General features: G+C 44.0%; 2 protein-coding genes and 1 non-coding gene across 4 annotated transcripts; 2 read left to right on the forward strand and 1 right to left on the reverse strand.

Moving 5' to 3' along the window:
• Nucleotides 1–668: 668 nt before the first annotated feature.
• LOC123440699 (endoplasmic reticulum-Golgi intermediate compartment protein 3-like) lies at nucleotides 669–2230 on the forward strand. 2 transcript variants are annotated; one of them, XM_045117254.1, is made up of 5 exons: nucleotides 669–1065; nucleotides 1170–1223; nucleotides 1302–1390; nucleotides 1635–1701; nucleotides 1811–2230. In XM_045117254.1, the coding sequence occupies exons 1-5, from the start codon at nucleotides 1008–1010 to the stop codon at nucleotides 1900–1902; spliced, it is 360 nt and encodes a 119-aa protein (XP_044973189.1). In that variant the 5' UTR covers nucleotides 669–1007; the 3' UTR covers nucleotides 1903–2230. The 2 variants fall into 2 exon arrangements, 1 of the variants encoding a protein (XP_044973189.1); XR_006630347.1 differs by lacking the exons at nucleotides 1635–1701; nucleotides 1811–2230 and adding an exon at nucleotides 1600–1614 and having other exon boundaries at nucleotides 670–1065.
• A 7367-nt stretch (nucleotides 2231–9597) lies between these two features.
• Nucleotides 9598–9681, forward strand: TRNAL-CAA. The gene has a single exon. It is a non-coding gene; the product is annotated as a tRNA-Leu (tRNA).
• A 2772-nt stretch (nucleotides 9682–12453) lies between these two features.
• LOC123440701 (uncharacterized protein At4g15970-like) lies at nucleotides 12454–14150 on the reverse strand. The gene is made up of 3 exons (XM_045117255.1): nucleotides 13656–14150; nucleotides 13196–13576; nucleotides 12454–13098 (listed from the first exon to the last, which is right to left on the reverse strand). The coding sequence occupies exons 1-3, from the start codon at nucleotides 13890–13892 to the stop codon at nucleotides 12589–12591; spliced, it is 1128 nt and encodes a 375-aa protein (XP_044973190.1). The 5' UTR covers nucleotides 13893–14150; the 3' UTR covers nucleotides 12454–12588.
• Between the last annotated feature and the right edge of the window lie 332 nt (nucleotides 14151–14482).

Consider the following 14482-nt stretch of genomic DNA (forward strand, 5'->3'; position numbering starts at 1 on the left):
ACTGTCTGTCGAAACTTGGTCTGACCTGAGGTACATACACTACAATGTCATTAATTTGCATTTATCATCAACTATTTACTTCTTAAGTCTGTATGTCATCGAATATACTACTTATTAAAAGGGAGAAAGAGAGGATACGTTAAAGCTAGATGACACAATAGCCATGTGAAAGTGATGATTCTGCTTTCTAAGTGAGTATCTAGGTGCATGCTGGTTTCTGAATAAAATGCAGAGGTCATGAATGAATTAAACCAAAATCAGAGAGCAGGCAACGATGGATTTATTTTCAGTTAAAGTAGTATCAGGTGTATATACCCTATTTGTAAAAATAGTATGTGCAAACTATTAGTACAGGTAAAGATTTGGCTGAGTCTTCATGAAAAATTTCTAGAGGAGTGGCAACAGCCTTGATCAAATATTCAGGTACATGCGTCTGATATCCTGTGCGTGCATAACGTGGATTGATCTTAGGCTGGATAGAAGTGTATAAATAATTTGGTAAATGTTTGACTGAATTTGATAATTTATGGGTGCTGAATGTGAGCTACGGTGTTAGTGGCTCTAAATGCATTTAGTATGTGAAAACATGTGTTAAGTACTGTTTGAAGTTGTTACCTTTCGGAAAGAGAACGCAACGGAGAGAAATTATTATACGACAATTTATTCTTCCCGGTGCAACGCACGGGCATATTCCGTCGCTGACGTTTTTGCAGAAAAGTCCTTCTGTTCTTTTGAAATCAACCCGCAGTCCTATAATAAGTGGAAAAAATGTTTCGGGTCGTGGCGCGGATCTCGGCGGGGAACGGCTGCAGAGGTTGCAGCTCTGGCCGAGCTAGGCCATAGGGAGGGCGGCGGGCGGCGGCACACGGATCTCGGTGGGGAACGGCTGCAGAGGTTGTAGCTCTGGCCGAGCTATGCCATGGGGAGGGCGGCGGCTCGCGGATCTCGGCGGGAGACGGCTGGGCGCGGGGGCTTCGGCCCTCGGGGCTTCGATCTGATTACAAAAGATGGGCGTTGACGAGGAGATCTTCGTCGTGGACCTCAAGAAGGGCGCCGTCTTCACAGGTCTCGATTCGTCTGATTTTTCTGTTCACCATTACAGTGTTTATGTATATGGATAGATGCCGACCTTTGTGCTTCAGTTCACTAATCATCTCTTTTTTGTACAGGTTGTCCCTACTATCTATACAGATATCAGGGGGCGAAAGATTCACTCAAATCAGGTAAACATCATGGATTTTAATGTTTACCTTTTATTACCAAGCCAAAGTTTCTGGCCAACACTTGACTTCCATCTACAGTTTCTGTGACGGAGCACTTTAGAGAAGCAATTGGCCTTCCAAGGCCCCCGCCCGGTGTATATTTCTTCTACGAATTTTCGCCAATTCAGGTTAGGGGAGGATCTCTTTTATTTAATTGTTTTACTCTTGAAGCTTGAGCTGCACTTTGCAGTTCATCTACCTTGGATATTAATCCTTGAGGTGGTACTTTTAGTTTGTTTCTTACTCGGTATCATGTTGAGCCCTTGTAGATCTTGTAAGGGTATGTCTGTGGTCATCCTGAAAACTGAAACCTTGTGTGATTATTATTGTTTGACAGGTTGATTTTACTGAAGAATTATTATTGTTTGATAGGTTGATTTTACTGAAGAAAACACATCACTTCTTCACTTCTTGACAAACATATGTGTGATTCTTGGAGGTACACTTGCAACCATGTGTTGGTGCTTTTCCTTCCAAAATACGGAGTGTGTGCGTGGCAGAGGTGATAAATTTTCTAACCCATGGTTGATCTTCCACTCTGGTGGCAGGAATATTCACCGTGGCTGGCATCATAGATTCATTTGTGTACCATGGTCATCGTGCAATCAAGAAGAAGATGGAGACCGGAAAGCTCGGATAGGGTAATTCCAAGTGGAGCAGCATGTAGCCAGCTAGCCAGTAGGACGGTAGCCAAGAACTGAGCTGCCCTGGAAAGGCGAGCAGAGAGCTCAGGAGGAATTTTGGTCAAGAATACTATATTATTGTAATGCAGTTCCTACTCACTCGACTTTTGCTGGTAATTATTTGATCCCAGACGTGCCAATCATAGAGGTTTATTCTTTCTTACTCTCTTGTGTAAGCAACTGGATCGCAGTGTTTGTCTTATAGAAGTTCAAAGTCTTGTGTAACAATACTACATACACAAAACCCTCAGCTCAAACGGTTGCTGAAAACTCCATTTTGATCAATTCCGCTTCTGCTGTATACATTTGGTGGCGACGCGACTTGCGTGAGACGTGGGAAAATAGGCACGAGTGTCATGGTGGAACCTTTCCTCCTGGACCTACTCGACCCCGCCTCCGTTGGTGCTTCACCTTCTCCTATGTTCAGTGAGTGATGTTTTTGTGAAGCTTTTTTTAAAATAGATTGTCATCAGTAGTGGCTTGAGTTTGAGCTCAACACAGATATTAAGTGATCTAAAACATGGGGAATTTTAGATTTTGGTCTACTGACACTCAACATGGCAATTTCAGTGTATACACATGACAACTTAAGTCCCCTATCTTGACATGCCATCTTTCCTGTAATACTGCCTCCCCCCTCCCTGACTTTGTTCAACAAGGAAGTTGATAAGTGTTTAATTTATATGGGCAGCCTTATGAGAATGCTCCTAGCGATTATGGTCTCCAATTGTTAGATATGGATATTCTGCTCAATGCAACATTAGAATCAGACAAATCAGGACTTCAGGTACACAACGGATCGGACGGAGAAGATGCCGTTCCTCTCAAAATTCCATGCCCAGTAGTCGTTGATGTTCCTGGTGCACAGCGGGATAGACAGGATCGCTGGAATGTCAATGGGCAAGAACACCTCCTCGATCTTTTTACTAAAAAATATACATTAATTAGTTCATAATGAAAAATATTCTCTTCCATTTGATAAGTGACGAATATATAATTTTGTTACTTGTTGCAACACAGGGATATTTTTTTACCCGGTGCAACGCACGGGCATTTGTACTAGTATTAATAAAGCACATATTGCTTCTGTGGTACGTCATTAAAATTGCCTCTAAAATTTTCTAATATTACCCATCAATGCCACCTATAAGTTATAAAAAACGTTTTGCAGGGAATCCTCGCATGGGCCAGCCTAAGCATAGGGAGCAGCTATACTACGCTCTGCTCGCTGAAAATACACAGCACGCCCTTTTGGGCCAGCCCATGGGAGGGGGCCTATTTTTTTAGTTTTTAGTTACTATTATTTATCTGTTCATTTTTATTTTTTCTAATTCAAAAAAATCAAAAGTAAACTTGCGAAATTTAAAAAATATATATTTACATAAATGTTTGATAAAAAATAAAATGTTTGCAAATTTAAAAATTGTTCGGGATTTTTGTAAAAATGTTTACAATTAAAAAAATCGTAATTTTGGAGAAAACATTCGTGAATCAAAAATCCATCATTTTGCAAAATTTCTTTAATGCAATTAAAAAATGTTTGATAATTCAAAAAATTAATTATTCGCCAATTCACAAGAAAATACTTGAAAACAGTTCGTAATATAAAATATTGTTTGGAATTTTAAAAAAATGTTTATAAATAGTAAAAAATGTTCTTGATTTTAAAAATGTTCCCAAATTTGTAAAAATGTTCATGAATGATCGAGTGTATGCAGTTCAACAATAATGCTTCTGAGTCTTTCAGATTACATGAATGAATTTTGAAGAATTAATTGTCAGGGTGGATCAAAATATTATAGTATATTTTAAAAAATGTTTCTTGAAATTCAGAATAATTCTTTGAGTTATCAAGTTTTTTGACAACCATGATAATTTTTTTAAAATATGAATATTGTTTCAACTTGTGAATTGTGAATAAAATTAAAAGAAGAAATATTCTTGCATTTGTGAACAAATTTATGAAATCATGCGATGAGATATGAATATAATATGGTCATCGCTATTGAAGATGGTGTTTTTTTTTTCTCCCGTTGCAACGCACGGGTCCTTTTGCTAGTAATCTAAAAATACTTCAAAACTATTTTAATTTTATAATTAATTATTAAAAATATATCGTTATATAGAATGCAGATAAAATCAGGAACCAAAGCGTATTTCCCTCGGACAGGCCGGACAAATTTGCTCGGCATGAGCTACTTGCCGGGCGACTCCATCCATCCAGGTCGCAAGCGTCAGATTGCATTTTCTGGTGTATCCTTCATTCCTTCTCTCTAAAAACATATTCACGTGTAGTACATTCATATTCAGGGATATGAAAGGATTATCGTTGTACACGTACTGCATCATGTAATCACCATCAGAATTACTAGTATCAATTATCTCTATACCGCCGTGGACTTCGAGGCTCTTTATTAAGAGTTTAAGACCCTGAACGTCGTCTACTTTGCGATGCCTAATCTGCTGTTCCTGCTCTGGCCAATCTTCTCCATTTAACAAGGACAGATACATATATCTGATCATACAGCTTGTCGAAGAGGCGGAAATACGCAGTCTTCCATGCTTTCATGAAAAGAAGTGTGAAGAGTGCCAACCAGATGCCCACAATCAGACCCAGAACAAGTCCAAATCTAAAGGACATTGGCTCAAAACTGTTGGCGCAACTCGCTCTCTCGTGTGGCTAGAGGTAGAAGAAGAACTAGATACAACAGTGGGCTTTCCCGGCGCTCAAACGCCCAGGCGCATAAACGCCTCTTTCCACTATCCAACACTCTGGCCACCTCTACCGGCTCTATATTTTCCGGGGCCCTAGGGCGAAGTTCAAAAAAGACCCTTGCGGATAATAAATATGTACACATCTATATAAATATACGGACGTAAAATATTAAAGTTTACATCTACACATTTTTATTTAGAGACGTCTATAAATAATTGATAAGCGCTTAAGTTATGTCATATTAGACAAAAGAAATAAAGGAGTAGTGAAATATAACAAATAATATTCTCTGTTAGTTTGATTATTTCAAATAAGAACTAAGTTCTTATGAGTTGTACTTCAGTTCTTCACAAAAAAATACTTCAGGATCGTCATTTGAATTATGATCATCATCTTGTCTGGGTTTAGATTCTTGCCTTTGATTACCAACACTACTTACCACCGTAAAAAAAACTATTTAAAGCACCTTTTTATGATTCAACTAGTTGATTCTCTTTTTTTTTATTTCTTTTCGCAGCATCGAACTTTTGTCTCGGTGGCATTGTAACACCTAAAATTGTAAAAGTAATCAGATCAACTGATCTAAGAGGACTAGGGCACTAGGCAAAATATGCAGGCAAACACAGAGTGTTCAGATTACCTTGAGCGAATGGGCGATTAGGGACACGGATTCATGGCCTGGGTGATCTCCACTGCAGACGCATCGCTCACGGGGTCAAGGCGGATCGTCGAAGGTGCAACCGCGCAGCGATGCAGGCAGGCGGCCGAGGCGACGAACGAACAGGCAGACGTTGTGGAATCTGGACGATCGATCGATGCCTTTTTCTTTCCCGATCAGATGCCTTTTCCTCTCCCGATCAGATAATTTTTTCAGTCCGTATAACAACAGAAGTATACATACACATACGCAGTGATGGACCCCCTCAAAACATGGGCCCTTGGGCGTCACCCATGTTCGCCTAGGGCCAGAGCCGGCCCCGGCTCTACAAGAAGTACACAGGAGATGTTTTATACGCAGTGAACACACGCGCTACTACTGCGCTCCACTTCTCCACGCAGCCGTGATCCGCTAAGCCCGGCCACGCGCACGGCGCGCTCCTGCACGCACGACGCGGCTGCCTCCAACGGCCCCTGCTGCATGCACTAACAAACTTGAGACTAACACAAACCAACTCTGACATAAGGATGGACTCATGCACGTAGAGCTGCCCGCACGCTCGCCACGCTCCCGCACGTCCCGCGCGCACCCGACACGCCCGACGATCCCGACCGTACCAGTCGCCGTGGCTTATTCCAACAAAAACCACTGCTAGTTATTTTCTGATCATCCTGCGTTGATGTGCCATTTGCCGAGCAATTCTTTTGAAGAGGAGGTCCGCAAAGCCCAGTGTTGCCATCGTATATAGATCGGTGCTCCTGGTACAGGGTGTCAAGCTGTGAGCCTGGTGGTATTCTTCCTGCAAGATTGTTTTCAGATAAGTTCAGGAAGCTTAAGTATGTTATCTTTGACGAACTTGAAGGGATCTCGCCCGAGAGCATGTTCTTTGAGAGGTCGAGTGATTCAAGTACCTCAGGTTGCAGAGGTTTCTCATGCTTCTTGGTATTTCTTTTTCAAAAAGGAGGCCTCCCCTGACCTCTGCATCGAGTGATGCATGCAGCCATTGCTTCTTGGCATGGTAGCCATGTTTCCATTGTATGAGAAATCAAGAATCTCAAGGGACACCATGGCGTCCAGCCGAGGCCAGTCAAGTGCTCTGCTCATGTCGATCGAGCTCAGGCTGAGGTGCCGCAGCAATGATCGTGCAATCATCGTGAAGCCGCACACTTTGATTTTGCCGGACCGGTGAACCGTGAACCCAGGCGTGCTGGTACAGGGAGTCGCCATGGTCTCTGCTCTCTGCTAGCCGCCTTTTCACCCGTGCTGCATTTTAGTCAAATCTATGTCAGATAGTAGTAGTGTAGTACTTGTACTTTTCTACCTAAGGCTGGCCATAGTGGGGAGTAACATAGTAGTAACATCACACATTACAATGCAAATTTGCTTATGTGGCAGTGAGTTAATGAGGAGAGAGGTGCTTGTGGTAACTAGCTATGTTACAGTAACATCACACATACCAATACAAAATGAGTCTATATCCTAATTAATATGACATCCCACAAATGTTACTACCCACTATGGAGGTAGTAACATAGACCAGTAACATGTGCATGTTACTTGGCTAAGTTACTCCCCACTATGAGCAGCCTTAGGTACTCCCTTGTTTAAACGGCCATCTCCCTTACGTTTTAAGGTGGTATGCATGCATGACCACTTCTCTTTTAAGAGAAACTCCAACGGCCGACACAAACAGACGACGACGATTTTATTCGTTTTTTGTCCGTTTAGGTCGGTCATCAGCCCGGCGTCCGTTCTATTTTAGATTTGAACGGCATTGTAACCAACGTGTCGGTCCATATGTGCCGGCGTGGCCCGCTGGCCGTCCTATTTCAACAAATAACTTATTTTTGCATTGCTTTTGCATTCAAACACATAGTCAAATAACATAGTTTCAATCGAATAAAATAGCATAGTTTTACAAGCCGAATAAAAGTAAAAATGTCTTACATAGTTTTGCAAGCCAAATAAAAAAGATACATCTATTGGTTGTTAACATGAGCCCACATATCTCCTCCTCGTCATCGGACGACGAATCGTCGGAGTCGCAAAGGAAATTGTGAAAAAAGAACTCGTCGACGGAGTCCATTTGTACCTTGGCAAACTGTCGAACAACTTGCGGGCGTCGACGAAGAAGACGGCCGGCAAAGGGAGTCGCAGCGCGCACGGACCAGCTAGCTGCCCTGTCGTCGTCCGACGAGCGTGCCGGTGAGGATCTGGCGGGGGCGGCGAGGCGGCTTCTTGGTCGCGGTCGCGGCTGCGTCGGGGGAGGGGGGAGCGGGGGTGGGAAGCAGTCGGTTCCTGGCGGCAAGACGGCGGTGGCGGACTACGTGGGAGGTGCCGGCGTTGCTGAGCGGATGTTGCGGCGCCGGAAGCTGGCAGAGTCACGGGAAAAAATGGGCGGCAGCGTCGGCGATGAAGGGGACGAGGGTTGATGTTGGATGGGGGAGGCCAATGTGCCATCGACCAGCGGCCCCGGGTTGTTGTTGGATGGGGGGAGGCCAATGTGCCACCGACCAGCGGCCCCGGGTTGTTGTTGGATGGGGGAAGGCCAATGTGCCACCGACCAGCGGCACCGGTTTGTTGTTGGATGGGGAAGGCCAATGTGTCGCCGACCAGCAGGCCCGGGGGAAGGAGAATGCGAGCGCGCACGTGTCCGTCTCGTGTCCGCGCCGATGCAAATTCGGCTCAAAAAAAGTACCGGGAATGGGTCGCCCGCGGACGAAAAGCGAATGCGCGTCCATTTGGGTCGGCGCGTTGGGCCAACTTTTGTGTCCGCGCCGACCCAAACGGACGCCAGCGGACGAAATGGGTCGCCCCGTTGGAGTTGCTCTAACATATTCATGCATTTAACTTTGTTTTAGATTGTAGAACTTCAACAATATATTTTTATATTAAAATTCCTGAACACATGATGTTCAGAACAAGACCAATCCTGAATATATTTAAACCAATTTAATTTCTGGTATTTCAAACATACCAAAAATTTAATTGCAGCCATTATAAATTTACTTTAAAAAAATATTGAAACCACTTTTCTGTAGAAAAAACATACATATGAAATATGTTTCAGCGTGAAGTATGTGAAACTTATTATTTTTAAAATGCATGAAATGTTGTTTTGAAACTAGTGAAATTGTTTTTGAAATAAGTGAAAATGGTTGTTTTTAAAATGCATGACAATATTGTTTTGAAACTAGCGAAACATGTTTTACGAAGCAAGTGAAATATATTTTTTGAAATGACTGAAATATATTTTTTGAAATAATTGAAATCAGTAAAGCAAAATGACTGAAATCAAGGCAAAACATGTGACATCGGTATCTTAAGGATTGGAATAAGTTTTCTGAAGTGAGGTTTATGCAACAATTTAGGTCCATTTTGTTAATCTATGAAACTTGTTATTTTGGATGTGTGAAATGGATTGTTTAATTTTATGTGCGCAACTGATTATTTCAAATATATGAAATATCTTATCAAAGCGGAAATTTTATGTTTTATGAAAATCATTTCAAAGGTAATTGGGATATATAAAATAAAAAGTAGTTGAAATACACCCAAGGTTGATCTTGTTCTGAAGATCTTGTCACCCTGATTCCAAATATATAAAAGGTTTCAAAACTGGACAATATGTTTAACAAATATCAATCTCTTAAAATATAGGGATGAAATAAAATGCAACAATTTTGCTCGGGGAGAGACAACACATGCGCCGTCGTTTTCTTCTCACTCACGTTCTTCCATTGCTAAAGTTGTCACAAATCTAACATGCACTAGTGTATTTCTTTCTCCACTGTTCGTATTGTATAGCAAATTAGTTTTACTTTACACACAAAAGGTTGGCACGAATCTTAAAGAGAGCAAGTGAACGGATGATGTTCGACCGGTAGCTACCGACTCCGGTAGAAAAACCATTTTGCGCTGGTCTCCGGCCCACTACGTAACCAGTGCGGGCAGATTGCCGAATCCTGTCAGTCAAGGGTCTATCATTCAAGCTCGTCTCGGCGATGCATCACAGTCCGTAGTCTGTCATTCAAGCTCCTGATTTGCATTCTTCTCTATCGTCAGCGAGTCCATGTTCATCCGCACGGCGGTGATCAGGGAAGGACATCTTCTTATACCAACGACAAAGGCGATCGAGAGTTCGAGACCACATGACAAACGGCTATGTACAGGGAAGCTGACTCGTGGAGATCCGGAAGGGCTGCCTAGAAAGCGTAAGTGAACTACTCATATAAGCTCGTAATTATTATAAACTAAAGAGAGAAAATTAAAACATTAGTCAGGATGGCCGAGTGGTCTAAGGCGCCAGACTCAAGTTCTGGTCCTCTAACGAGGGCGTGGGTTCAAACCCCACTTCTGACATGATCTTTTTTCCTTCTTCACTTTTTTGGCTTTATTAACCCACAGATTCACACCATGTCTATACGTTGTTTTTGTCATTGCCATAGTAGAGATGATGCGGTTGTTATTGGCAGTGAACCAAGCTGTGGTCACTTCTGACATTATTTTTTGCCTTCTTCACTTTTTTGCTTTGTTAACCCATAGATTCACACCATGTCTATACATTGTTTTTGCCATTGCCATAGTAGAGATGATGCGGTTGTTATTAGCAGTGAACCAAGCTGTGGTCACTTCTGACATTATTTTTTCCTTCTTCACTTTTTGGCTTTATTAACCCATAGATTCACACCATGTCTATACGTTGTTTTTGTCATTGCCATAGTAGAGATGATGCGGTTGTTATTGGCAGTGAACCAAGCTGTGGTCACTTCTGACATTATTTTTTGCCTTCTTCACTTTTTTGGCTTTATTAACCCACAGATTCACACCATGTCTATACGTTGTTTTTGTCATTGCCATAGTAGAGATGATGCGGTTGTTATTGGCAGTGAACCAAGCTGTGGTCACTTCTGACATTATTTTTTGCCTTCTTCACCTTTTTTGCTTTGTTAACCCATAGATTCACACCATGTCTATACATTGTTTTTGCCATTGCCATAGTAGAGATGATGCGGTTGTTATTAGCAGTGAACCAAGCTGTGGTCACTTCTGACATTATTTTTTCCTTCTTCACTTTTTGGCTTTATTAACCCATAGATTCACACCATGTCTATACGTTGTTTTTGTCATTGCCATAGTAGAGATGATGCGGTTGTTATTGGCAGTGAACCAAGCTGTGGTCACTTCTGACATTATTTTTTGCCTTCTTCACCTTTTTTGCTTTGTTAACCCATAGATTCACACCATGTCTATACATTGTTTTTGCCATTGCCATAGTAGAGATGATGTGGTTGTTATTAGCAGTGAACCAAGCTGTGGTTAGATGATTAGAGGGACTCTGGTATTTTCAGCCGATCGGAGTTCAAATCCTGGTGCTTGTATTTATTCCTCGGAGGTGTTCATAGGGGTAGGGCGATGCGTATTTAATGGAAGGAGACGTTCCCGTTGACGACGAGGTGCCTACGGTGACTTTGTAAATTTTAAGATGATATGCCGGCTCAGTCTCTAGAAGGTGCTCATAGGGGCAGGGTATGCGTGTATGCGTTTGTACAGATGAATGTATGCACGTGTATATGGACGCATGTGTCATGATTTTTTCCTTCTTCACTTTTTTGGCTTTATTAACCCACAGATTCACCATCTCTATACATTGTTTTGCCATTGCCACAGTAGAGATGATGCGGTTGTTATTGGCAGTGAACCAAGCTGTGGTTAGATGGTTAGAGGGACTGTGGTATTCTCAGCCACTAGAGTTCAAATCTTGGTGCTTGCATTTATTCCTCGGAGGTGTTCATAGGGGTAGGGCGATGCACATTCAATGGAAGGACATGTTCCCATCGACGACGAGGTGCCTACGATGACTTTGTAAATTTTAAGATGATATGCCGGCTCAGTCTCTCCAAGGTGCTCATAGGGAAAGGGTATTCGTGTGTGCGTTCATATGGATGAATGTATGCGCGTGTATATGAACGCTTGCGTCATGATTTTTCCCTTCTTCACTTTTTTGGCTTTATTATAACCTAGAGATTCGCCATCTCTATTCATTGTTTTTGTCATTGCCATAGTAGAGATGATAGCGTTGTCACTGGCAGCGAGGATGGTTAGAGGGACTGTGGTATCTCAGTCCATCATAGTTTAAATCCCGATCGGTCGTGGTAGTTTCAACCGATTGGTCAAATCCTGTGGCGCCTGCTTCTAGTTCTTGCCTCCTCGATCGATCCACTTCTCATAGACCCGTACGCAGCCTCACAGCCAAGCTTTGCATCTAGGCCTATCGACATCGCAACGTCCCCAGCGGCCACCTCCTAGGCGCCCACAAGCACGCGCACAGGCACAACCAAGGAGGTAAGTTGATCAATGTGATGACGGCCCAACGATTTTGTCCTCCCAGCCTGCTCTTCATCCCATCTCCATACTGCAACCGACCCAAATTCTAACAAAGGTAACACCCATGCTTTTCTATAATTTTTAGAAATCTTTCCCACAATTGTTCTCAGATCTTTCCATTTTTCTGTATGAACTTGTCGCCAATAGACTAATGTGAAGTGAAAATGGATAGGGTTAAGTTCTATAATTAGGCTATACTTTATCAATCAGGAAAATTTTTCATATCTCATGTTGTATTACTCATACGTATATAATGTGGATGAATTTCGTGTAAGTCGATCATAGAAAGATGGTGTTTGACGATGTATTTTAGAATTACGATTTTAAATCACAAATGATTTGGCCGTTGTCGCACCGCAATCATGGCTGAAAAATGCTATGGAATTTCCATGCAGGCAAAAATTGCGGGAGATCTCCGGTTATCACTCCAATTTAGGCTAAAATTTCACCACCAAAAAATGTTGCTGCTATCTCCTTTCGTTTGATATTTTATCAGTGTTTAGAATTTGGAAATGCAAGAGATCTTTTTGAATTACTTTGTCATTTCTCTCAACATTATGGCCTTCTGTTGTGTCAATAGTCAATGCTAGATTCTAAGAAACACAATTTTTGGTGCATTGTTGCATGAAAAAATTCCGTCATGTTAAAATGGTGCATCGGGTAACTTTGGCTTCAGCTCCACCCCTGCAAATCGTTCAATGAAAGTTCCATAAATGGTGACTACAAACTACTAGTACTCACTCCATCTCAAAATAGATGTGGCAAACTTAGTACTAATTAGTAGAGTACAAATTTTATACTACTAGATCAACCATATAATTTATTTAGGGATGGAGGGAATAGTAAATAAAAAATGTCGTATATTAAGTTACAGAGAAAATACTAAGATGGTATTTTCATCGTAGCCGCACACTTGGCGGGGTACGTCCACCTGAGTTTGCTGCTCATCTTCTCCGGCGGCGTCAGGCTCGAGTACTTTTTCCAGTCGGCGACCACGTTCCTGAGGTCGTGCATCTTGGTCCCGAGCCTGAGGCAGCAGTTGGCGTGCATCGTGCACACCCTGTCCATCTCGCCGTGGTACTCGCAGAAGCCGTCGAAGAGCACCGTATCGAGGAACACCAGCTTTATCTGCAGCTCGCCGGCGACGAACTCGCCCTTGATTGCCTCAAAGACCTCCTGGTCGTGGGCCTTCGGCCGGAACCGCGACCTCGCCGCCCGCCACCGGCTCAGCATCTCCACCGTGCGGTTGGTGGACCTGACGTAGTAGAAGCCGGTGTTCGGCGCGTTCTTCAGGTCCTCGGCGCCGCCGTTGAACCGGTCGGTTGAGATGGCCATGTCCGCGTAGATGCTGATGTGCCGGAACGGGTTGCGCAGCCACAGTACATCCAGATCCTGCACGATCACAAATTCCGGATCATCCGTTGAAATGTGACTGAGACGCGAGATCTAGAGCTAGAGCATGTATGCTATAGGTGGCTAGCTAGCTTACGGTGTAGAGATAGTTGTAGCCGAGCTGGAGGACGTGGTGCTGGAAGGTGAGCTTGGACCAGACGAGCTCGAGGTAGCTTCTCGTCAGGAAGCCGTTGGCGGAGCTGACGCCGGCGGCCATGACCTGGAGGAGGTAGCAGTGCGGGTGCACGGCCTTGCAGAGTGCCAAGGCGCCGGGGTCGGCGGCGACGATGAGGGTGTGGTTGAGGAGGTGGGCGATCCCCTCGCCGTCGTGGAAGCTCCCGCGGAAGAGGTCGAGCAGGGAGCCGGGCCGCGCGAACGCCTCGTTGACCGACGTGATGATCACCGTCCCGTCGTCCATGGCGACCTTGGGCAGCAGCTCCGCCAGCCCCGGGAATAATCTCCCCTCCTGCGCGTGTGACTGACCATGCATGCAAATCGGTGAATCTCCCAGCCTCCACGGCCGTCGGACACACACTGGAAATGAACTGCGCGGGTACCTTTTGATCGCCATCCGATACATCGGTCGAGAGGTTAGCGGCATGGCTACTAGTCAGCTGATGAGCCGAGGATCCGTTCCCGAACCTGAAGCTCGAGATGGTGGACAGCTGCTCGTCGACCCGGTCGGAGGCGAGGAAGAAGAGCAGCACGGTGGGGAGGAGAGCCCCGAGGAGGAACGAGACCGAGTGGCTGACGCCGCCGCCGCACTCGTGCTGCGTGCTCCTCAGGCTGCCCATGTCGACCGCACCAGATCGATCAGATCAGTATACTCGTCGTCGGTGGACGGACTTGTTGCAGAGCCAGAGACCCGGGCGATATACCACTGCTTCTGTTCTAGTTTAGACTGCAGACGTATGTATACTCCTACTCTGCTAAACACCTTTGCTGAATACAAGTGCACTACTCTCCACCGTTGATCGATCTCTCCGATGAACGCGAACCAAGGTCAATCCGAGTGCGTCTTTTCAAGGAGCACTGTGTATACTACTCCTAGCTAGGAGTGTCTTGACTCTTGAAACGCCGACCGAGCACGCAAAGCAAGGCCATTAATAATCCTAGTGCGTGGGTGCGTCCATGCTCATGCATTCCTCAATTTCAGTCATGTTCAGCCGGGCTATCGTGTACTGCACGGGAATGCATGCGCCCGTCTCTTCCCCCCGTATGCGTATGCGTGCTTGCGGTTTACCAGGAGCAGTGACTTTGTTTCCGAGAAACAATGTACGAATGATCATATATATACACACTTACACCGCACGTCTTGTGAACATCTTTTTCTCAGTACTGCAGACGCTCACATGCACTATTTTTATGAGCATTTTTAGAAATG

This window comes from Hordeum vulgare, chromosome 3H (assembly GCF_904849725.1).
Source record: "Hordeum vulgare subsp. vulgare chromosome 3H, MorexV3_pseudomolecules_assembly, whole genome shotgun sequence".
NCBI classification, from domain to species: domain Eukaryota; kingdom Viridiplantae; phylum Streptophyta; class Magnoliopsida; order Poales; family Poaceae; genus Hordeum; species Hordeum vulgare.

Excerpts from the sequence above, each read along its gene's own strand:
- LOC123440699 (XM_045117254.1), top strand. The coding sequence starts at position 1,008 with ATGGGCGTTGACGAGGAGATCTTCGTCGTGGACCTCAAGAAGGGCGCC. Across the intron at positions 1,066-1,169 it reads GAAGGGCGCCGTCTTCACAG|GTTGTCCCTACTATCTATAC; the intron begins GTCTCGATTCGT and ends TTTTTTGTACAG. Across the intron at positions 1,391-1,634 it reads ACGAATTTTCGCCAATTCAG|GTTGATTTTACTGAAGAAAA; the intron begins GTTAGGGGAGGA and ends ATTGTTTGATAG.
- LOC123440701 (XM_045117255.1), bottom strand. The coding sequence starts at position 13,892 with ATGGGCAGCCTGAGGAGCACGCAGCACGAGTGCGGCGGCGGCGTCAGC. Across the intron at positions 13,577-13,655 it reads TATCGGATGGCGATCAAAAG|TCACACGCGCAGGAGGGGAG; the intron begins GTACCCGCGCAG and ends ATGCATGGTCAG. Across the intron at positions 13,099-13,195 it reads GCTACAACTATCTCTACACC|GATCTGGATGTACTGTGGCT; the intron begins GTAAGCTAGCTA and ends GTGATCGTGCAG.